At 42.6% G+C, this 24375-nt stretch overlaps 1 protein-coding gene across 3 annotated transcripts in view; it reads right to left on the bottom strand.

Annotated features, from left to right (window-relative positions):
• Positions 1-24375, bottom strand: part of MAP3K9 (mitogen-activated protein kinase kinase kinase 9) — a 77546-nt gene that overhangs the window by 12990 nt on the left and 40181 nt on the right. For 2 of the 3 annotated variants that reach the window (XM_011949640.1, XM_011949641.1), the window contains exons 2-5: positions 15221-15401; positions 9477-9625; positions 8392-8567; positions 1935-2175 (exon numbers count right to left, since the gene is read on the bottom strand). In XM_011949640.1, coding sequence (XP_011805030.1) covers positions 1935-2175; positions 8392-8567; positions 9477-9625; positions 15221-15401 — 747 coding nt within the window. Of the gene's footprint in view, positions 1-1934; positions 2176-8391; positions 8568-9476; positions 9626-15220; positions 15402-19281; positions 19327-24375 lie in introns of all 3 variants that reach the window. The other variant, XM_011949642.1, reaches the window with a different exon arrangement.

The raw sequence follows: 24375 nt of genomic DNA, 5'->3' as shown, positions 1-24375 counted from the left end.
AAAAAAAAAAAAAAAAAAAAAAAGAATAGCTGTTTAGCTCATGAGATATTGTTGATTATTCTAGGAAATTTAACTTAAAATTATTGGTTTCACATAATCTATTATCAGACAGATTTGGTCCTTTTTTCTTAGGGACCGAAGCAGGGACACTGATTCTTCTCACTAACTGCAGGCAGAGCAGGATATCAACGACTAGCCCTTGTGGGAAGCTAGGGCAGTGAGGGAGATGGAGCAAATGGCTCCAATTTGGACACATTCCAAAGGAAGTTACAGTACAGCATAAAGAATATAAAACTTACAGCACTGAATTTCTCAGTTTCAGTCTCCTCATCTATCAAAGAGGTATAATAAACAGCTGCTTGCTTGTACCTATGTCTCCCCATTAGACTGTGATCTCCCTGCAGGCGGGAACTACAGCTTTTCTATCTGCATCCCAGCATGCAACAATATGCTGGCACATGCTAGATGCTCAAGGGGTGCTTAAAGACTCCATGCTGTCTGAAAAGGAGAAACAAATGTGCGGCAAGGAAACATGGCTGACGAACATATTCACTTCACTGCATGGAATGAGTTCCCTTATCTGTACTTAATCAAGCCACCATTCTAGTGTTTAACATCATCTACTCCTGCCCCTATTAGACCATTCTTTCTTTGTTCCTTACACTTTTTTGAGACGGAGTTTCACTCTTGTTGCCCAGGCTGGAATGCAAGGGTGCAATCTCAGCTCACCACAACCTCCGCCTCCTGGGTTCAAGCAATTCTCCTGCCTCAGCCTCCTGAGTAGCTGGGATTACAGGCATGCACCACCATGCCTGGCTAATTTTATATTTTTAGTAGAGACAGGGTATCTCCATGTTAGTCAGGCTGGTCTCAAACTCCCGACCTTAGGTGATCCACCAGCCTCAGCCTCCCAAAGTGCTGGGATTATAGGCGTGAGCCGTTGCACCCAGTCTGTTCCTTACACCTCTAATAAACCTGCTTTCTAGGGCCTTATAGACTTAGAACACAGTGAATACCTTTATCTACATCAACACAGATTTTAGCATTCAGCTCCCTCCATGGATATATTATATACCACAAAGATTCTAACTCATAGTTTCATATTTCTTTATATTTTCCCCAAGGCTGAAGTACAACAAATGCACCTCTAGTCAACTGATGTGTCTGTCTGAAAGGTCACATGTAAATCTTACCAGGTAAATTCCCATACATTAAACCTAAACTCAACTGTACTCAGAGGACTAATTAAAGAAACCTCAGCCAGGTGTGGTGGCTCACACCTGTAATCCTAGCACTTTAGGAGGACAAGGTGGCTGGATCACTTGAGGTCAGGAGTTCGAGACCAGCCTGGCCAACATGGTGAAATTCAAAAATCAGCCGGGCGTGGTGTCATGCGCCTGTAATCCCAGCTACTCAGGAGCCTGGGGCAGGAGAATCGCTTGAACCGGGGAGGTGGAGGTTGCAGTGAGCCGAGATCACACCACTGCACTCCAACCTGGGCAACAAAAGCAAAACTCTGTCTCAAAAAACAAAAAAAAAGAAACCTTGAGACAAGTTATTTTGCAGAGCCAAAACTTCTCATGCCTCACACATGCACACCCTGGAATGTTTTCCCCCAACTTCATGCTTCCCTCTCCAGGTTTGCCTAAAGTGAGATGTGCCCCTGTGAGCCACCAGGCTTCTAGCAGCCTGGACCTTGCCAGGTTGTCCTTACTTCATATTCTGCGTTCACTCACGTGCAACAATTTCCCTGGAGTCGGGTAGATTTTCAGCATGCCAGTCTTTCCACTCAACAGAATGGCCCATTTCAAACAGGCTGGAGTTTGAGCCCCAGGGTGTCATGTTTCCAAGCTCAGTCCCCGGCTCCCATAAACCCTCTGCCACACCAGATCCTTGCCCTGCTCCCACTTCCCAGCCGGTCCCCGGCCACTGACCAGAAGGGAGGCTGATGCGGTTGCCGTCCTTGAGCTTCAGCCGGCTCTTCCTGAACTTGCCCTTGCGTTTCTTCACCCGGGGCTTCTCCTGGCACAGCTGGTGGATGATGATGTTGAGCTCCCGTTCCAGGATGTCAATCTCCCGCTCGGCCAGCTCCTGCTCCCGACGCCGCAGCAGTTCCTCCTGGTTCTTCTGCTGCAGCGCAGCCCGCGTCAGCTCCTCCTCCCAAGTGCGAAGTTCCTGCAGGAAGAGCAGAACCATCAGAGAAAAGACTGGGGTGCTCAGTGCAGAGGGGCTCTGGGGTGAGGCCTGAGAGCCCCCAGAGGGCTCATGGTGACCTGGAGAGTTCTCCTATGATGCTCAGTGAAGAGAGAGGACTAGATAGCTGGTAAATGAACATCAGACCACCTTGAATGGTGGGGAAAGGAAGGCTCAGAACAGCCATACTGAGGAGACAGCCGGAGAAGCTAAAGCCATAGGCTAAGCCCTAGAGATGGGGGCTAAGAGTTTCTAGTTGCTCCTTTCATCTTCATTAAAATTGCCTGAGATTAAAAAAAAATATATATATATATATATATATAGGTTTGACTAGAAAATATAATCATGTATTTATTTACAGACTTGGTTCTACTTTACTTTCTATTTTTTGAGACAGAATCTTATTCTGTCACCCAGGCTGAAGTGCAGTGGTGTGATCTCAGCCCGCTGCAACCTCTGCATCCCTGGTTCAAGTGATTTTCATGTCTCAGTCACCAGAGTTGCTGGGATTATAGGCATGCACTACCAAACCTAGCTAATTTTTTTGTATTTTTAGTAGAGATTAGGTTTTACCATGTTGGTCCCCTTCTGGCATCAAGTGATCCATCTGCCTCAGCCTCTCAAAGTGCTAGGATTACAGGCATGAGCCACTGCGCCCAGCCAAATTTTTTCTATTATATAAAAGATGTTTTTTCACCAAACGCAATGGCAACAAAAGCCAAAATTGACAAATGGGATCTAATTAAACTACAGAGCTTCTGCACAGCAAAAGAAACTATCATCAGAGTAAACAGGCAACCTACAGAATGGGAGAAAACTTTGCAATCCATCCATCTGACAAAGGGCTAATATCCAGAATCTACAAAGAACTTAAACAAATTTACATGAAAAAAACAAACAACCCCATCAAAAAGTGAGCGAAGGATATGAACAGACACTTCTCAAAAGAAGACATTTATGCAGCCAACAAACACATGAAAGAAAGCTCATCATCACTGGCCACTAGAGAATTGCAAGTCAAAACCACAATGAGATACCATCTCATGCCAGTTAGAATGGTGATCAGTAAAAAGTCAGAGAACAACAGATGCTGGAGAGGATGTGGAGAAATAGGAACACTTTTACACTGTTGGTGGGAGTGTAAATTAGTTCAACCATTGTGGAAGACAGTGTGGTAACTCCTCAAGGATCTAGAACTAGAAATACCATTTGACCCAGCAATCCCATTACTGGGTATATACCCAAAGGGTTATAAATCATTCTACTATAAAGACACATGCACACGTACATTTATTGTGGCACTATTCACAATAGCAAAGACTTGGAACCAACCCAAATGTCCATCAGTGATAGACTGGATAAAGAAAATGTGGCACATATACACCATGATACTATGCAGCCATAAAAAAGGATGAGTTCATATCCTTTGTAGGGACATGGATGAAGCTGGAAACCATCATTCTTAGCAAACTAACACAAGAACAGAAAACCAAACACCACATGTTCTCACTCTCAGTGGGAGTTGAACAATGAGAACACATGGATACAGGGGGGTGAATGTCACACACCCTGTGGGGGGTGGGGGGCTAAGGGAGGGAGAGCATTAGGAAAAATATCTAATGTAGGCGACGGGTTGATGGGTGCAGTTAACCACATGGCACATGTATACCTATGTAACAAAACTGCACATTCTGCACACATAACCCAGAACTTAAAGTATAATTAAAAATAATAAAACAAAAAACAAAAAGATGTTTTTCAAACCAGAGCCAACTTAATTCAGCTTAAAATGTGTCCACAGTACATAAATCATCCTCCAGGTAACATCTAACAATCAAATAAAAATATATGTCCAGGGTGGCTGCTCAAAAGCTATGTGAGGCATGTCATCTGAATCTTTATGTTCACTTGAGGAATGAATCTACTGAGGTATGTGGTTTCAACTTTCACCTTATCTTAAAGGACAATGATTTGCTCTGGAAGAATCACGAAAGCATAGCAAGGAAAAAAGAGAACATTTCCTGAGGTCTTTTTCAGGTACTTGCTCTAGAACCAAATTTGGCTGCTGCTCTACACACTCCACTGAAATGAACTGTTCAATGAGCACAGGAGATGTCACCCCAGAGCAGGCTGTGCCCCTGCAAGTCTGAAGGACAGTCAGTCACACTGCTAGGGGGAGAGCTGAAGCCAGAAAGCTGCAGGGTGAAACTGGGACAAAGTCCCATTTGGAATTTCAGCTTGTGACCCAAGAACGGTCCCTTTTGTCCTGTGCTGAGAACGGAGGTGGGAGCCACATCAGATGGCAGAACCTCTTCCCTACCTCCCCTTTCTCCTTCCGCATGAGTTCAGAAGTGAGCCCAGCACTGAATTTCTGGAAAGAGGGGAGGGGATATCGAATCAGGAAACAGGAGAGAAAACAGGAAAGAAAACAAAACATGACTACAAAAATTTTAAACCTACAATTTAAACTGTTAATGCTGGTTACCCTGGGCCTTGCATTAAAGTGGAGTGTGGGGTGGAACCTGGAAAGAGCCATGTCTGAAAAAGCAGGATATTTCTTCAACAAAGGAGCCACAGCAACACTTCTGTGGTCGAAACCTAATCTCTCAATGAAATGCTCACTATAAGTAACCATTCTGGATTAAAACAAAATAGTGTAGAAAGAGAACCTAGAGCTAGAACACAAGCATGTGAACCCATATTGGGGAAGCTGAGCAGGAGGTTAACAGTAGAAGAGAGGAAAGAGATCAAGAAATGAATATCATATTCTGATGCTACAAACTCTTCATTCAGCTTGTCTTCCATCCCCAGGAGAATGTCAACATAGCCGTAAAAGTGACAGAAAGAAGGCCGGGCGTGGTGTCTCACCCCTGTAATCCCAGCACTTTGGGAGGCCGAGGCAGGCGGATCACCTGAGATCAGGAATCTGAGACCAGCCTGGCCATCACAGTGAAACCCTGTCTACTAAAAACACAAAAGTCAGCTGGGCATGGTGACGTGTACCTGTAATCCCAGCTACTTGGGAGGCTGAGGCAGGAGAATTGCTTGAACCTGGGAGGCAGAGGTTGCAGTAAGCCGAGATCGTGCCACTGCACTCCAGCCTGGGTGACAGAGCAAGACTTTGTCTCAAAACAACAACAACAACAAAAAAGGAATAGAAAAGAAATAACAAAAGAATTAGCACATTGAAAAGTGTCTAGCATGTGGTAAGTGCTCAGTGGTTGAATAACTACTGAGTCAATAAATGAATGAAGAGAAATGGTAATAGGAGATAGAGTGCAATTTTATGAATGAAATCCTTCTTTATGGGAACATGTATTTATCACAAGTTCCTGAGAGTTGAACTTGAACTTGAACTACTTCTTCCTTGATGAAATAAACCTCAAATTAATTGCTGTGCACCCTCCAAATCCTTTGTTTCTCTGTCCTGTGACTTTGTTTTCATTACCAAGAGAAGAAAAATTCATGGAAGATGCCAGAAAAATACTCCTAGTTGGTTGATTTTGCTGTTAAGTGTAAAAGTTTAAAAGTCAAAGCTAATTTCAAGCTTCCTAAGTCCTCCTCTCCTCCATGCTCTTGTCTAAGGGATGGTTTGGCTCTAAGCCTCTCTCTTTAATGGAACACAAACCCCAGACGACACCAATGCATTCTCACAATAATACTTAGAAGCAGTAGGTTGATCCAACTTGAGGAATTAGCTGAATCATAGGGTAAATCAGGATATTTGGGGAATATACATCTATGACACCATTCACCTGGAGGACCCTTAAACATGTTGAATCTCCTACTTGTGCATCACCTATTTGTGTTGCACAGTTTGCAAATCACATCTTCCACAACAGAATGAGTTAAGAAGAATCTCTTCAGCGAGAAAGCACATCTTACTCTCACTTACCAAACAACAAGCCTTATAACAGAGAGACATCATAGCCTGGTGGCTAAGACACAGAACTCTGGAACAAACTGCCTATTCAGGTCCCAGCTTCACCACCATTAACTGTGTGGCCTTGAACAAGTTAATATGGGAATCACATGCCATATGGAGTTAACAGCACTGACATCATTGACACAGACAATTATCTCATTAAATAAGATAATTCATGAATATGGCACATAGCACATGCTCTGCAAATGTTAGCGATTTTAAGAATGAGTTTGATTTCCTAGTAACTACTTACTGACAAAATCCAACTTCATTTTTCTTACTGGCTGGTACCCTTATAATTTCATCAATTAAAAGAAAGTAACCAAGGGCCAAGGGTCAGTGAAGCAGCAATAAAAAAAAAAAAGGCCAGCAACTCTTGGGATTCTTCTAGCTGGAACAGTATTTGGTGACAGGAACAGTCTTTTGTAATCATTCTGCTCAACAGTCAGTGCAGGTCCACCCACCAGGGTCCCTAAAGAGTCACTGTAAGCTTACTCCATTCTTCTAGAGAATGCTCATTGACTTGGCAAACAGTAGTATGTTCAGAATTGCTGTGTTCCATAAAAAGAGTTTAAGATCTTCAGATCAGCTCCAGAAATTATTTGTAAGTCATTTGTGTAGAACAAAAATGACAATGATAAGGTTTGGCTGTATCCTCACCTAAATCTCATCTTGAATTGTAGTTTCCATAATCCCCATGGGTCATGGGAGGGACCAGGCGGAGATAATTGAATCATGGGGGTGGTTCCCCTATCCTGTTCTCGTGATAATGAGTTAGTTCTCACAAGATCTGATGGTTTTATAAGGGGCTTCTCTCTTTGCTGGGCACTTACTCTTCTTCCTGCCACCATGTGAAGAAGAACCTGTTTGCCACCATGATTGTAAGTTTCCTGAGGCCTCTCCAGCCCTGTGGAACTGTGAGTTGATTAAACCTTTTTCCTTTATAAATTAACCAGTCTTGGGTATGTCTTTATTAGCAGCATGAGAACAGACTAATATAATATTACAAAGAATATAGGTTTTTGGAATCAGAAGACCCACATTCAAGATTCTGCTTTCCCACTTACTAACTCTGTTACTTCAGGCAAGTTGCTGACCCTAAGCTCTGAGATGGAAACAATAATAACACCTGGCCTACACACTGATGGCAGGAGCCATAGGACTCCTGGATAAAACGGACAAAAAGGGCCGGGCGCGGTGGCTCAAGCCTGTAATCCCAGCACTTTGGGAGGCCGAGACGGGTGGATCACGAGGTCAGGAGATCGAGACCATCCTGGCTAACATGGTGAAACCCCGTCTCTACTAAAAATACAAAAAAACTAGCTGGGTGAGGTGGCGGGTGCCTGTAGTCCCACCTGCTCGGGAGGCTGAGGCAGGAGAATGGCGTAAACCCGGGAGGCGGAGCTTGCAGTGAGTTGAGATCCGGCCACTGCACTCCAGCCTGGGTGACAGAGTGAGACTCCGTCTCAAAAAAAAAAAAAAAAACAGACAAAAAGGTCTCATCAAATTTTTTAGTGGAAAAAGTGAGAAACCATAAAGCCATAAACAATTTTAGCTATCATTATTATCATGTGGCTATTAACTTCCCAAATTCCCATAGTGTAGAGTGAGAAAATAAAAAAGAAATTAACGAAATCTATAAAGACTTCCCTCTTGCTCCTAGCTACATCCCTTAGATTTAGTCCTGCCCCTATATAAGCAAAATAACTGCATGTAACTGGCTTCACCTGTGTGTACACTGACTGCTAGGGACACACTGAGGGAATAGAAAGGGGCCATTTAGGGAATGGCCACCAAACAAAAAGGCAGATCTCTAGTAGACTAGGAGTCTCTGAACTCCCTGGTTGGTTTGGGCTTGAAATACTTTTCATAAAAACACAAAAAATGCCACACAATTTCAGACCTATGGTATTTTTAGCCCATATTCTATTTCTGATTCTGATGTCAAAAGACACTGGAAGGATGTTCTGATAACTATCCTCAAGGTCGAAGTATCCCTATATCAAGTTAACCTTCCTCTAGAAGTCCATTGTAGAATCAAGAAACATTTCCAGAACCTCTCATATTTCCAGCTGACAGGGTGAGACATCCCACTGGCAATTGCCCAACTGCATTCTTCTCTGGTTTGGATAATTAAGTAGATACCAAGCAGGAAGGTGGGCATGCTAGAATCAAGGTGGTCCGTCAGACTTGGTCCAGAGGTCCCAGTGGGTGAGGTCTACTAATTCAATGCGTATCTTTTTTGTTTTTGTTTTTGTTTTTGTTTTTTTTACCTTCTCTTTGGCCCTGAGTTGGTCAAACATCTCCTGAATCTCGTGTTTCCAGTCATCCTGCAGGCAGTGGAAGGAGTCCTTGGGCATTTCAAAGAAACCAGACTCCTCTATGGTGGTTAGCTGGTCCAGGATATTCGTGAAAGATGGTCGTGAGTGGGGATCAGGATTCCAGCAGTCTGAATAGAACATGTGAATACTCAGACAGCATGAATGGTCAGAGGCAAACATATAAGACTTAGGCTATTACGTGGCCTCACTTCCCAGAAAACTACCTCTTACTTCTTCCAGAAACCTCAAATAAGGCTCAGGAAGTAAAGCAAACTGGCCACCATTACAACCATAATGAGTGAAAACGGAAATGAAATGCAGCAGTTCTGTACTCATTCCATTCTGGCTGTTAATTAAGGGTAAGAAAAGTGAGCCCAAAGAGTTTTCTTATACAAAGCACCACCACAACACAATTTACCATGTTACTACCTGATTCAAGAATAGACAAATGGGCAATGCTGCCCAGGGCTTCAGTTTCCCATAAGTAAATGAATTAGCCTTCCCTCACCCACAATGGGATGATGAGGAGGCGAGGATGAAAAGCATTCTAGTGGGAGTCAGGGAAAGTGAATTCTATCTAATCCCAGCTCAGCCACTCCCTAATGGGGCGGCCACCTATCCACTCAACTTCGCTTAGCTTTAGATTCCTTAGTTACAAAATTATGGGGTTTGACTAGAAGACTTTTAGAGTTCTTTCTCTGAAGATGTTCTTCACATCTCTTTAAGGTATTCAGAGGTCCTGACATAAAAGTTACTGTACTTTCTGATTTTGCATTACATAATAATATGCTAAATACTGGATAGCAGGCTTTTGTTACTAATTTCACTTCTACAGTCCCTGGAGATGTGACCTCCTTGCAGCAGGGTGTGGACGTCATCTTGAAGAAGCCTTTCCAGTTGGCCATAGGATTCCTCCTTAGGTGACTGAAACTTTATCTCCTCTTTCAGTAACTGATCTCATAGAATTGGCCAAACTCTACCCAGTGATTATAAGAGGCAAAGTGTCTCCAGTTTGGTTCAGGCCAGGGTTTACTTACCTTCCATGAGTTTGGCAAAAGGCTCTGGGCATGTAGAAGGAATAGGAAGGGCGAGTTTGTTCATGGCCACTCCATAAGCGACCGCTAAGCCATCAATGCCTCGAAAGGGCACCTCACCAGTCAGCAACTCCCAAAGTAGCACCCCGTAGCTAAGGAGAGGAAGAAGACAGAAGCCATGTAATAAACTTCAGGTACAACTTCACTGCAATAGCTCATGAGTCTTTTCTGAACATCCCACATTCTCCCCAACACATAGTGAGACTAATGAAACAGAAATACTAATGTGATATAAAAGGCAAACCATAAAGCCTACTAGCTAAAAGCAAAATCTCCGGAGTCAAGCATACTTGCTTGGTTTTCAAGTTTTCTTCCATAATTCCTTAGCTATATGACCTTGGGCAAGGCACTACACCTCTTTAAGCCTCTAATTCATCTGTAAAGCACAAATAACACTATCAGTCTGGCAAGGCTATTGTTGAATTAAATGAGCTACTATAGTGTTTAAATAAGTGCCCAATGGCCATAGCTCTTTCGTTATCATTATTGTTTTGTTTTTAAGATGGAGTTTCGCTCTGTCGCTGAGGCTGGAGTGCAGTGGTGCGATCTCAGCTCACTGCAACCTCCATTTCCTGGGTTCAAGAGATTCTCCTGCCTCCACCTCCTGAGTAGCTGGGATTACAGGCGTGTGCCATTATGCCTGGCTAATTTTTGTATTTTTTGTAGAGACAGGGTTTCACCACATTGGCCAGGCTGGTCTCTGAAACTCCTGACCTCCTGTGATCCTCCCGCCTCAGCCTCTCAAAGTGCTGAGATTATAGGCGTGAGCCACTGCATCTGGCCTGTTATCATTATTATTAAAGAAATAAACTGGGAGAAGAGGCAGCCTCCCAAGTATAATTTTTTTTCTGTTTTAAGAAAACTTCAGCTTTTGTCACAGATACATTTTTTTCCCCAAAGTGCTAGGATTAACAGATTTTTTTTTTTAGCTTTACAAAAAGCAGAGCACTAACCACTCAAAGCAGATTTTGTTCCTATAAAAGATTTCTTTAAATGCCCACTAGGTTGAATAGATTTCTGTCCCCAGATCAGTGTGAGTGGGTTCTTAACGGAGATCTTTGTCTAATTCAAAGAGAAAAGTTTCACAAGGGTAGACCACATCGGTAGAACAGAGCAGCGCATCAGCTGCGAGAACTTCAGTGTGCCCTCCCTATCTTTCAAGTCCACATAAAGAACTTCTTTTCTCGTGTCCTATGAGTCAGTGAATGTGGAGTACAAAGCTTAATGGAAGAATTATTCTGTGAATTCACGATCAGAACCAGACACAATCACACAGCACTCAGTCCTTCCAGGAATAAGTCAGGACGAGAAACCATAAGGTTATGAATAGTTAGAAGAATGGCTCTCCTTATGTTTTCAACACCAAACTCAACAATAAGTCTTGCAACCAGTAACAAAGGTCATATTCATTTAAACAATAATAATAGGACAGGCGTGGTGGCTCACATCTGTAATCTCAGACTGTAAATTCAGCCTTTGGGAGGCCAAAGCAGGCAGATCACTTGAGGTCAGGAGTTCAAGACCAGCCTGGCCAACATGGCGGAACTCCTTCTCCACTAAAAATACAAAAGTTAGCCAGGTGTGGTGGTGGTACACACCTGTAATCCCAGCTACTTGGGATGCTGAGGTAGAATGGTCACTTGAATCTAGGAGGCGAACGTTGTAGTAAGCCAAGATCACACCACTGCACTCTAGCCTGGGTGACAGAGCGAGACTCTGTTTCAAAATAATCAATAATAATAATAAATCCAGTAGCTATTTATCACGAAACCTTGTATGTGAAGATCGCGAAGACACTTTACAAACATCACTGTGAATCTCTACAATTCTGATAGGTATTATCAACATTTTGCACATGCGGAAAGCAAGTTTTAGACATGTTTAGGAGCATTGTACTAAGGGCATACACAGAGTACATCATGGTGGGCCCAGACCAATCGTCAATTTCTTCCCCCTAGAATACCTTCTACCATTTCTCTGCTTGGTAAACTCTAATCATCTTTCAAGATCCAACTCAAATGTCCCATCATTTATTCATTCATCAGATGATGGCTTTACCCCAGAGAGGCCTTCAAATACTATCATTTTCTTTATGCATCTTATCAGGAAAAACCAAAACGCCTGGTAGCCAGTTGGTCTTGACTCGTCTAGACAGGAGATGGATTTTAGTTTGGAGGCTTATGGGAATAGTGTTGGACACTTTACGATGCTTTCCCGACATCCCCAGATGTCACTCAGCCTGTTTGGGCTGCCATGCATTGTAGTTGTTTGTCTGCTAGCCTATGGGCTCCTAAAGACCGGGGAAAATTGTTTTTAATCTTTGTATTCTCAGGACCTAGCCCAAGCTCTGGTACACAGGAAGCACTCATAGATATGTGAGTGAGTGGGTGTGTGGGTATGGGAGTGAGCGCATGGTCAGACAGTCCTGCGGGCTGCCCTGGGTCCTCTAGAGGAAAACCCAAACATCATCAAGAATTGCACTATTACACTTCCTGACAAACCTTTCATGTGACTTATCCAGGTAGTGGTCATGCTGGGGAGCTTCTACCAAGTGACCTCCAGGAAATCTCAGCACTGCCAACCAGATTCCTAGGTCAAAGCCACTGTTATCCTCCATTGCTTGCTCTTGGAATTAATGCCCACCTCTATCCTGGAGAATAAAAACCAAAGGTCCCACAGAACCCCTTTCTCCCAACCAGGCAAAGACAGTGGTATCTGGGCCCTAACTAACTGGAAAGATCACAGAGTGTTTCATGTTCTGTTTGTGTCCCTGCATCCCTTCTGTGACAGTTTTCACACTGAGCTCTAAGTGTCCTGTGAAGGTGTCTCAGACCTTCTGGAAGCAAGTGTGTGGGGGGAGGTGAGGTGCGGGGGGGCCGTTAATGGGACTGGGACTGGCCCCGTTGGCTCCAGCCAGGGCAGCTCTGGGCTTGTTTGTTTGTTTGTCTGCATTCTATCCCACTTCAGAGGTTCTACAGCTAAAAGGAATGTTAGAACTACTGCCCAAGTAGGCAGAATGCTACCAGAGAAAGATTTAGACAGACTCAGGTCAAATGCCTGTTTTATCACTTAACAGCTATGTGCCATTAGAGGCAAGGTCGCCTCTCCAAACCTAATTTCCTCATCCCTGTAACAAAGACAGCAATACCGACCCTACAGAAGAGTTACAAGGAATCACTAACCCCAACAACTAACCCTCACCCAGAAATTACCATCTATGGCTAGTAGACCTGTGGTTTCTCCAAAAGGGCCTGAAATGAGAATGTGTCTGAGGAGGCTTATGTAGAGCTACAGTGTTGGTGAGAGCTTTGCTGAGGGACACTGACATTCAGAGAAGAAGCCTTTCTGGGGCTGACTACACTAGTTTTCCTCTGCCAATGTCCCTCTTTATTTTTACAATGGAAGGTGGGTGATATAAATGAAGACTTGGTATTCTGTTGGCAGGAAAAAAGACTGGAGAAATTCAAGAGAAATACAAGTTTACATGGATCTGAGCTCCAGGGAGAGGTGGGCAGTAGAAGTGGATGTGATTTACCTCAGGTTTAGCCAACTTAGTTGCTCTCCCAAGGTTAAAAGGTCAAGAAGTCCTTTGAAGACCATTTGCAAGCAGCCTGGAAGAACTCGTTCAGCTAAGTCACTGCCTCCGAGTGCCTCCCCGCAACACAGACCCACCAGCTCCCACAGTGCTGCCAGTAATTTCCTAAAAGTCCTCACTGCCTAACTCAACCCTCAGAGAATTTACTCTTAGTCAATAATTAATCACCTCCCGAGGCTTGGTAATCCCTTCAACCATTTCCTAGGATCAGAGGTGGAGGAGGGGTGTTTGATGTTTTTTCAAAGTGAGGAAAAGTGGACAGCCATCTTTCTTGACAAAAGGCACAGCAACTCCATGCCTGTGCTGGGCCAGAGCTCTATTTTGTAGTAACCTGCACCATCTCTCCACTGTCAGGTCAGGGTCCATGTCCTGAAAGGAGGTGACCAGTCTCCCTTGAATGAGGTGAGCTGGGGAATGTCTTGCACTTGGTAATTATCTGTGATTCCACATTCTAGGAACCATACTGACTGATTAATAATCTTTGACAAAGATAATTGTACTAATATATGTGAAAGCACTTTGTAAATTGAAAGTAGCATATAATTCTTCTTCTTAACTGAACCCTTATTCAAAACGATATATTAACATATATGTAATATATACATTGATAAACTTATTGACATAAAAACATATTTATTACAGTGATTATATGTTCATGCTACATTACATTCAAAAAGCAACTTACAAAACAGAAAGATCCCACTAGGGATAGGCCCACGAGCACATGAATAGGAGTAAACACACCCAAATATCAATACACATTATCTCTATAAGTGGGTTCAGGGTGATTTTCTTTTCCTGTCTTTTCTTGTTTATCCATATTTTCAAATTTTTTCTATAGAAAACGTTTTACTATTGTAATTTTGAGACAGAGTCTCGCTCTGTCGCCCAGGCTGGAGTGCAGTGGCGCTATCTCGGCTCACTGCAAGCTCCACCTTCCGGTTCATGCCATTCTCCTGCCTCAGCTTCCGGGGTAGCTGGGACTACAGGCGCCCACCACCACCACGCCTGGCTAATTTTCTGTATTTTTAGTAGAGACCGGGTTTCACCACATTAGCCAGGATGGTCTCGATCTCCTGACCTCGTGATCCACCTGCCTCAGCCTCCCAAAGTCCTGGGATTACAGGCATTAGCCACTATCCAGCCAACTTCTATACTCTAAAGTGTACAAAGGGTTAGCTTTATGGTATGTGAATAATAGCTCAATAAAACTATTATTTAAAATATACGTGTGCGTGTACACACACACACACAGACACACACAGAAGCTCACTTTATAATACATCAGGATAACAACTCCATGGACTGATATATAATGATAAACTACAGTCCTTTCTTTTGTATACCAAGGTGATGCTACTGTCCCACAGCCATGACGACTGAGTAGTTGCTCATCCTTCCTCAGCTGGGAAAATTTTTAGATCTATTTCCTTGCAACCTTTTGGGCTCACATTAACTAGGAGGATGGCTGGTCATTTCTAGTCTGTGGCTCTGCAGTTCTGGGTACATACTTGGGAGCCTTTTTTTTTTTTTTCCCGATTTCTGGATTAATGTCAACAGATAGAGCCTTGACTAAAAGATTAACTAGATAACTGCAAAAGATAATTTTTAGGCCATCAAGAAAAAAGAGACTGCACAAAGAATATTCATTGGCTTAGGAGCTTAGCGTGAAGACATTGGGTTAATCTTCTCCCCAAGTTCAGCAGTAACAACCATGAAAGCCTAGCACTGTTGCTAAGCAAGCCAGGCTGATCCTCGCGAAGCTCTCCAGGAGGGACTGAGTGTCCTTCCCATCTTACAGGGCAGAGATGGGAATACATGTTGCCCCTGGAATCTACTGGCCTTTCCTAGGGAGCAATCACCAGCAAAAAGTGGCCTGCATATAGCACTTGAGGGATTTTTTTGGTAGATGAAAGCATTAGAAACTGTCCCCTGGCAACATGGGAATTGGCATAGACGACTGTGTGGGGAGGTCACTTAGACCTATTTCGGGTGCCTGGGATCCTATGTAACCTCAATTCTCCAAGTCTTGAAATGTGTGTGCCACCAAGATGGACCTGGGAAATGCTGTCCCTGGCCCTCTGGACCTTACCTCCACACGTCACTGCCTTTGGAAAACATGGAGGCCCGGATGACTTCGGGTGCCATCCAAGCATACGTCCCTGCTGCACTCATCTTGGTGGTTCGGTGCCATTCCCGAGCCAGGCCAAAATCAGTGATCTTCAGAATCTTGTTGCTCAGGTCTCCATTCTCCACCTTCTGGAGGATCAATACTGGGCAAGGAAATGAATACAGAAGAAACCAGAGTCTGGATTAATCACAGGAAAACCACAGAACAGAACTCTTCTGCCATCCTCCTGGCCTCTCCTGCGGGATCCAGTGTTTAGCTGCCATAGATTGATGGTCAGAGCCATCACTTCTTAAACACCTATAGTGCATTCATTTTTGTACCACCCAATTTATTGTCACTATCTCTAATCCTCACAACAACTTACAAGGCAGGTACTATCGCCATCTCAGTTTTACTGATGAAGAAACTAAGATACACACATCACAATTAAATACATTCCTGGCTGGGCACGGTGGCTCGCGCATGTAATCCCAGCATTTGGGGATGCCAAGACGGGTGGATCACCTGAGATTAGGAGTTCGACACCTGCCTGGCCAACATGGTGAAACCTCGTCTCTAATAAAAATACAACAAATTAGCTGGGCATGGTGGTGCACGCCAGTGACTCTCAATAATCATGTCCTCAAATACTGGTATCTACCAAGCACTCATTGCTACTAATCATTAAAGCACCAAAGCTTGTGAAAGCCTTATTTTATTTTTTGTAGACCTTTTTTTTGAGCTGAAATCCACATAACATAAAATTAACCATTTCAAAGTGAACAATTTAGTGATATTGAGTACATTCACAATGTTGTACAACTACCACCTCTGTCTAGTTCCAAAACATTTTCGCCACTCCAAAAGGAAACCCTGTACCCATTAAGCAATTATTCCCCATTCTCCCTCCTCCCAAACCCTAGCAACCACCAATCTCCTTTGTCTTTATGGATTTACCTGTTCTGAACACTTTATGTAAATTCAATCATACAATATGTGACACCCCTGCTTATTTCATTGAACATGTTTTCAAGTCCATCCACATTATAACATATCAGTACTTCATTCCTCTTTATGGATGAATAATATTCCACTGTATGTACATACTACAGTTTCTCCTTTTGTCCACTGATAGACACATGGGTTGTTTCCACTTCCTGGCTTCTGTGACTAGTGTGTATGAACGTGTGTATACATATATTTGTATATTTGTCATTTGGGGGGTATATACCTAGGAGTACATTTGCTAGATCACATGGTAATTCATGTTTGTCTTTTTAAGGAACCACCAAATTGTTCTGCACAGCAGCTGAACCATTTTACGTTTCCACAAGCAGACTATGGGGGCTCCAAGTATTCTCCACATCCTCACGAATACTTGTTATTTTCCTTATTATTGGTATTCTTATTGCCAACCTAGTGCATGTGATATGGTAACTCACTGTGGTTTGGGTTTGCATTTCCCTGATGACTAATGGTATTGAACATCTATCTTCTCATGAGCTTCTTGTCCATTTGTATATCTTCTTTGGAGAAATGTCCATTCAATCCTTTGTCCCTTTTTAAAGTGGGTGGTTTGTCTTTTCATTATTGAGTTATAAGAGCTCTTCATATATTCTGATACTAGACCCTTATCAGATACATGACTTGCAAATATTTCTCCCATTCTGTTGGCTGTCTTCTCACTTACTTGATACCTTTGATACACCAAAGTTTTTAATTTAGATGAAGTCCACTTTATTTTTTTATTTATTGCACATACTTTTGGTATAATATCTAAGAACCATTAACAAACTCAAGATCATGAAGATTTAATTCTATGTTTTCTTCCAAAAGTTTTATGGTTTCAGCTCTTACATTTAGGTCATAGACCCATTTTTAATTTCTGCATATAAAATGAGATAGGGGTCCAACTTCACTCTTTTGCATGTGGCTATGCAGTTGTCCCAGCCCTATTTGTTTAAAGAGGAAAGCTTTAAAACAAAAACAGAGTGGACAGCAGTTATCTCCCAACATACTTTCCTGAGTGGAAGCAAAAGGTTATATTCACAGCAGTTTATGTATTTGTACCACTGCAGTAAGCCCACTGTAAACTTCTACCACTGACAAACAGCTGTGGCAATAACAAATTGTCATGCTTTCACATCTTGAAAAATGTAAGAATGTTTTATTAAATTTTGGTGAAGTTCATGAGAGTGCATTGTGTAACCTCACCTCTCCTGTCAGGCAATGGCAAAAACAGTCATGCACCACATAATGACGTTTCAGTCAGTGACAAACCACATACATGACAGTGGTACCACAAAGTAAGAATAGGGTTAAAAACTTCCTATCGCCTAGTGATGATGGCAGCTGTCATAATGTCATAGCACCATGTATTCTTATGTGTCTGTGGTGATGCTGCTGTAAACAAACCTACTGTGCGGCCAGTCGTATAATAGCACAGCATATACAATTATGTACCATACATAATACTTGATAATGCTAATAAGTGACTATGTTACTGATTTATGTAGCTAGTTTTTTTTTTTTTTTGGACCCAAGGTCTCACTCTGTCACTCAGGCTGGTGTGCAGTGGTGCAATCATAGCTCACTGCAGCCTCGATCTCCTGGAGTCAAGTGATTCTCCCACCTCCGCCTCCTGAGTGGCTGTGACTATAGGTATGTGCCACCACGCCCAGTTCATTAGTTTAGTTTTTGTAGAGAAGGGGGTCTCACTTCATTGTCCAGGCTGGTCTCAAGCTCCTCGGCTCAAGCGATCCTCCCACCTTGGCCTCCCAAAGTGTTGGGATTACTGGTGGGAGCCATTGTGCCTGGCCAGCATACTACACTTTTTACCATTATTTTAGAGTGCACTCCTTCTACTTATGTAAAAAAAAAAAAAAAAAAAAAAAAGTTAACTGTCAAACGGCATCAGGCAGGTTCTTCAGGAAGCATTCCAGAAGAAGGCGTTGTTATTATAGGAGATAACAGCTCCAGGTGTGTTTTGCCCCTTCCAGTGGAACAAGATGTAGAGGTGGAAGACTGTGATACTGATGATCTTGACCCTGTGTAGACCAAAGCTAAAGTGTGTGTTTGTGTCTTGATTTTTAACAAAAAAGTTTAAAATGTAAAAACAACAACAAAAAACGTATGTTTAAAAAAAAAATGTAGGCCAAGCATGGGGGCTTATGCCTGTAATCCCAGCACTTTTGGAGGGCAAGGTGGGAGGATCGTTTGAGCCCAGGAGCTAGAGAGCAGCCTTGAAAACATAGCGAAACCTTGTCTCTACAAAAAAATTGAAAAATTAGCCAGGTGTGGTGGTGCATGCCTGTAGTCCCAGCTACTCAGGAGGCTGAGGTAGGAGGATCACTTGAGCCTGGGAAGTCAAAGCTGCAGAGAGCCATGATCATACCACTGTACTTCAGTTTGAGCGGCAGAGTGAGACCTCTCACTCTCAAAAAAAAAAAAAATAAATAAAGTAAATAGAAAAAAGCTCATAGAATATGGATAAAAGAAAGGAAATGTTTTTGTACAGCTGTACAGTGTGTTTATGTTAAGCTCTATTGTTAAAAAAGAGTTATGACGTAAACAATTTTTGTTTATAAAGTTAAAAAGTTACAGTAAACTAAGATTAATTTATTATTGAAAAAAGAAAATTTTTCAGCTGGGCGCAGTGGCTCAGGCCTACAATCCCAGCACTTTGGGAGGCCGAGGCAGGAGGATCACTTGAGGTCAACAGTTCAAGACCAGCCTGGCCAACACAGCAAAAACCCATCTCTACTAAAAATACAAAAAATTAGCTGGGTGTGGTGGTGCGTGCTTGTACTCCCAGCTACTCAGGAGGTTGAGGCAGAAGAACTGCTTGAACCTGGGAGGCAGAGGTTGCAGTGAGCCATGATTGCACCATTGCATGCGAGCCTGGGTGACAGAGTGAGACTCCGTCTAAAAAAAAAGTTTTCTTTATAAATTTAGTGTAGCCTAAATGTACAGTGTTTAATATAAAGTCTATGGTGGTGCACAGTAATGTCCTAGGTCTTCACATTCACTCACTATTCACTCACTCAGAGCAACTTCCAGTCCTGTAAGCTCCATTCATGGTGGGTGTTCTGTAAAGATGTACCATTTTTTATTTTTATATCACATTTTTACTGTACCTTTTCTATTTACAGATACATCTAGATACACAAATTCTTACCATTGCATTACAATTGCCTACAATATTCAGTACAGTAACATGTACAGGTTTGTAGCCTGGAAACAACAGACTACAGCAGGGGTGTCCAATCTTTTGGCTTCCCTGGGCCACATTGCAAATGTCTTGGGCCACACATAAAATACACTAACAACAGCTGATAAGCTGAAGAAAAAAAAAAAAAAAAGGAAAAAGCTATCCTGAGCCACGGCAGGACAGGTTTGGGCTACACCATATAGCCCAGGTGTGTAGTATAAGTACACTCTGATGTTCGCACAATGATGAAATTGCCTAATGATGCATTTCTCAGAATGTATCCCTGCCATTAAGTGATGTGTGACTGTACTGAGAAGAACTAATGAGTGTAGGTATAAGTCAATGGGGGCCTGGCCAGGCAGTGGAACAGAAAGGAAAAGATACATTGGAACTAAAGACCTAGTGATTAACCAGATGTAGGGGCTTGATGGAGAAGGAAGACATCTCCAGCCTTTCAGGTTTGGGTGACAAGCAGAAGAATGGTGGTGCCCCTGATTGGGAAGTTCAGAGAAAAAGCCCATTTGAAGAAGCCAAGTTTAGTTTTGGAAATAATGGGTCTAGATTCACAGTAACAAGAGTCAGTATGGAACAGGAAAAGAGGAGATAATTTAAATCCTAGGCTTGACACTCTTAATGTGACCCTGGACAAATCTCTTACACTTTGTACCTCAATTCCTGCTTCTACAAAATGGGGATAAAGATTAAAGGTGATACAGTAATCAAGCAACTAGCAGAGTACCTGGCACTTGGAACACTATAGTTATTATTATAATTAGGTATCCTGTACATAAATGGAAACCATAGGGTTCAGTGCTCAAGGGACTGATATGGAAGGCCTGGCAGTCCCTGACACACAATAACCATGGAATACGTTTTTGCTGTAGAGATAAATGGAATGCTTGATTAATAATGACAGTCACTCATTATGGGTCACTTACTATGTAGCAGCACGATGCTGTTTATGTCCATCGCCTTTATTAATCCTTAAATCAACCCTCAGAAGTAGGCGTAATTATTTTCCCCATTTTATGCACTCCAAACCAGACACAGAAAGGTTAAGCCAGTTGCCCAGTCAGTGAGGGACAGGGAAGGGAATCAAATCCAGATCTGTCTGACTTCAGAACCACATTCTTTACCTTTGTGCCATGCCGTACAGAGGCCACAAAGAAATCCTATGTGTCTTTAAGACTTGCCTCCAATTCTGCCTAATCCCTAAAACTGTCATTGATCAGTCAACCCTGCACTTCTTTTTCCTGAATTCTTCCTTCAGCATCCAAATACCACATAATCTAACATTATATGCACTTCTAATCATTCCTGACTGCTGCATATATATGAGGGTCATCATTTCCGCTAGATGTGATACAGTATGACTCCTAGAAAGCAAAAACCTCATTCTTTTTCTTCTGGAACTTATGCCATATCCCCTTTAAGAACCAAGCACAGGACAAGGCTCTTTGAAAGAACTCATCCCGGCTGGGTGTGGTGGCTCATGCCTGTAATCTCAGCACTTTAGGAGGCCGAGGGTGGATCACCCGAGGTCAGCAGTTCAAGACCAGCCTGGCCAACATAGCACAACCCTGTCTCTACTAAAAATACAAAAATTAGCTGGACGGGGTGGCACACACTTGTAGTTCCAGCTACTTGGGAGGCTGAGGCAGGAGAATTTCTTGATCCCATGAGGCGGAGGTTGCAGGGAGCCAAGATTGCACTACTGTACTATAGCCTGGGTGACAGAATGAGACTCAGTCTCAAAAAAAAAAAAAAAAGAACTCATCTCTTGCTGGTCATGTACTTGACCAATGGGATATCTGTGCATCTTCTCAAACTATCCACTTTCCCATGTTATTGTTGCCAGGTATTGGGACAGGGGGTGGAGGGGCATTGGGAGGAGACTAGAGAAAGAGTAATACCTCAGCCAGGGGTTCACCAGTGACTAACACACCCAGTTATTGCCAGGTGGAGTAGGGAACACACAGGGAAAGATAACCTGAAGACTCTCAGCTTATCTCAATGGCCTTTCCACTTCTATAAGGAAAGATAACGTGACAAAAGTGAACATCAGGTCAAGACAGGGTCTCACTCTGTTGCCCAGCATGGAGTGCAGTGGTGCAGTCATAGCTCACTGTCACCTTGAACTACTAGGCTCAAGCGTTCTTCCACCTCAGCATTCTGAGTAGCAAGGACTACAGGTGCACACCACCATGCTCAGCTAATTTTTTTATTTTTTATGTAGACCGGTTGGTCGTGAACTCCTGGCCTCAAGTGATCTTCCTTCCTCAGCTTCCTAAACACTGGAATTACAGAAGTGAGCCACTGTGCCTGACACAAAGACATCATTCTTGATTATTTCCCAATTAGGACACCAACTATATATACCGCTTAATATTATTATTTAAATAATAGTTAATGGGCATCAAAAAATAGAATAAGACCTAGTATTTGATAGCACAACAGTGCGACTATAGTCAAATTAATTTAATTGTACATTTAAAAGTAACTAAAAGTATAATTGAGCTGCTTGTAACACAAAGGATAAACGCTTAAGGGGACAGATACCCCATTTTCCATGATGTGATTATTATGCATCACATTCCGGTATCAAAATATCTCATGTACCCCAAAAATATATACACCTACTATGTACCCACAAAAATTAAACATTAAACAAAAATTTTAAAGAAATTTCATATCACGATTGTAAATGGGAAAGCCAAAAATTTTCCTAACATTGAGTAATCTGTACAAACATATAAAATGAAACAAAAATAAATGGTGTCGTAGCAGACCCACATATGGTCAAAGTGCTGAGCCTAAGGCCTGCCTTCTCTGATTGAGAAGAAAGATTTGAAGTGTTAGAGAGGAATTATAGACAAACAGCCCCAAAATGAATGTTGATCCTCAATTTATACAAAGAAGTTGAATGACTTTCTTTGGGATTCAATGTTGCTTAATGCACACCACTTAAAATGGTCTCAAGGCCATCCCATTAGGAGGTCAGCAGGAGAAATGGGAGGTGTCTTGCCACAAAGGGCTTTGTGAATCTGACCTAATATCACTTAGCCAAGGCCAGGCTCTCAAAACTTGGCATCACTGAGGCGACTCTCCCATTAGGTCCTAATGGTAAACTTAGCTTTGGTTGATGATCTATGTCATTTTCAGATTTCTTATTTATTATTCATCTCCATTAGTACAAGGGGCTCCAATCTGCTAAATGCTCACCTTGGTGCCAAGGCTCATGTCCTCAGGCCTGCATTTGGTTCAGATGATTTGGCACCATCTCTCCTACATTAGGTAACTCAGCTAATTTGGTTTTGAGGGTTACGTTTTGTTTTATTTCTTAAAGTTTATTGTTAAATGTATTATACACATAGGAGAGTACACTAAAATGTATACATGTAATATGTACAAATGTATATATGGCTGGGAGTGGTGGAGCACACCTGTAGTCCCAGCTACTTGGGAGGCTGAGGCAGGAGAATGGCTTGAGCCCAGGAATTCAAGTCTGTAGTGCACTATGTTTGTGCCTGTGAACAGCCACTGCACTCCAATCTGGGCAACACAGTGAAACTCCATTTCTAAAATTAAAAAAATGTATATATTGTTTAAAGAACATAATATGAAAACCCACATAACTCCATCCAGTTCCTTTAGAAGTTCCATGTGTCTCTCTCCACCACCCCCTTTCCTTTTTCCCCAAACATCTGACAACCTTGACTTGTTATTCATTTCTTTACTTCTCTTTATGATTTTACCAGTTATGTACACATCTCTAAATAAGATAATGTTTAATTTTGAAAAAGTAAGTGGGAACAAAAAATGAAGCTGTGTGTTGTAGCCTCCTAGGGCTGCCGTAACAAATTAACACAAACTGGGTGGCTTAAAACAACAGAAATTATTCTCTCACAGTTCTGGAGGTTAGAAGTCCAAAATCAAGGTGTCAGCAGGGCCATCTCCCTTCAGGGTTCTCGGGAAGGATCCTTCTTTGACCCTTCTAGGTTCTGGTAGCTGCCAGTAGCTTTTAGTGTCCCTTGGCTTGCAGCAGCATAAGTCCAATCTCTGCCTGCATCTTCATGTGGCCATCTTCTCTCTGTGTGTCTATCTGCATCTTCACCTGATATTCTCCTCTCTGTTTGTCTGTGTCTCCTTATAAGGACACCGGTCATTGAATTAGGGCCCATCCTAATCCAGTATGACCTCATCTTAACTTGACTACATCTGCAAAGACGGTATTTCCAAATTTCACAGGTTAGGACTTCAACATATCATTTTTGTGGAGGGTTGCAGGGGACACTATTCCCCCTACAATACCATGGGGGAGTAAAAATACTGCCTTTGCTAAATGAAGCGTTCCCGAAGGGAATAAGCTAAACAGAGTCTCTGGTCATGGTCCCATGGAATTCACAAGAGCTCTTCATGGGAAAGTTGATAGGCAAGATCATGAACAAGTCCTAGGAACACAGAACGGGTAATCACAGTGGGGGCATCTGGCAGTAGGGGTCAAGGTAATTGGGAGAGTGGGACTCTTCTGTATTTTCTGTTTCTTTTGTTTGTTTGTTTTTGAGTCTCAATCTGTCGCCCAGACTGGAGTGCAATGGCACAATCTCAGCTCACTGCAACCTCTACTTCCTAGGTTCAAGCAATTCTCCTGCCTCAGCCTCCTGTGTAGCTGGGATCACAGGCACACACCAGGATGCCCAGCTACTTTATTTTGTATTTTTAGTAGAGATGGGTTTCACCATGTTGGCCAGGCTGGTCTTGAACTCCTGACATCAAGTAATCCGCCCGCCATGGCTTCGCAAAGTGCTGGGATTACAGGCGTGAGCCACTGTGCCTGGCTCATATTTTCTGTCTCTGAATTCACTTGGGCCTACCTTTAGCACTGAGGGTTGGGCAAAGAAAACACTTCTGTTAATATAAAATGAGT

The sequence above is a fragment of the Colobus angolensis genome, unplaced genomic scaffold (genome assembly GCF_000951035.1).
Source record: "Colobus angolensis palliatus isolate OR3802 unplaced genomic scaffold, Cang.pa_1.0 Scaffold3, whole genome shotgun sequence".
NCBI lineage: Eukaryota > Metazoa > Chordata > Mammalia > Primates > Cercopithecidae > Colobus > Colobus angolensis.
Note: the sequence above shows the minus strand (reverse complement) of the source record. Positions and strands in the feature narration are given on the sequence as shown.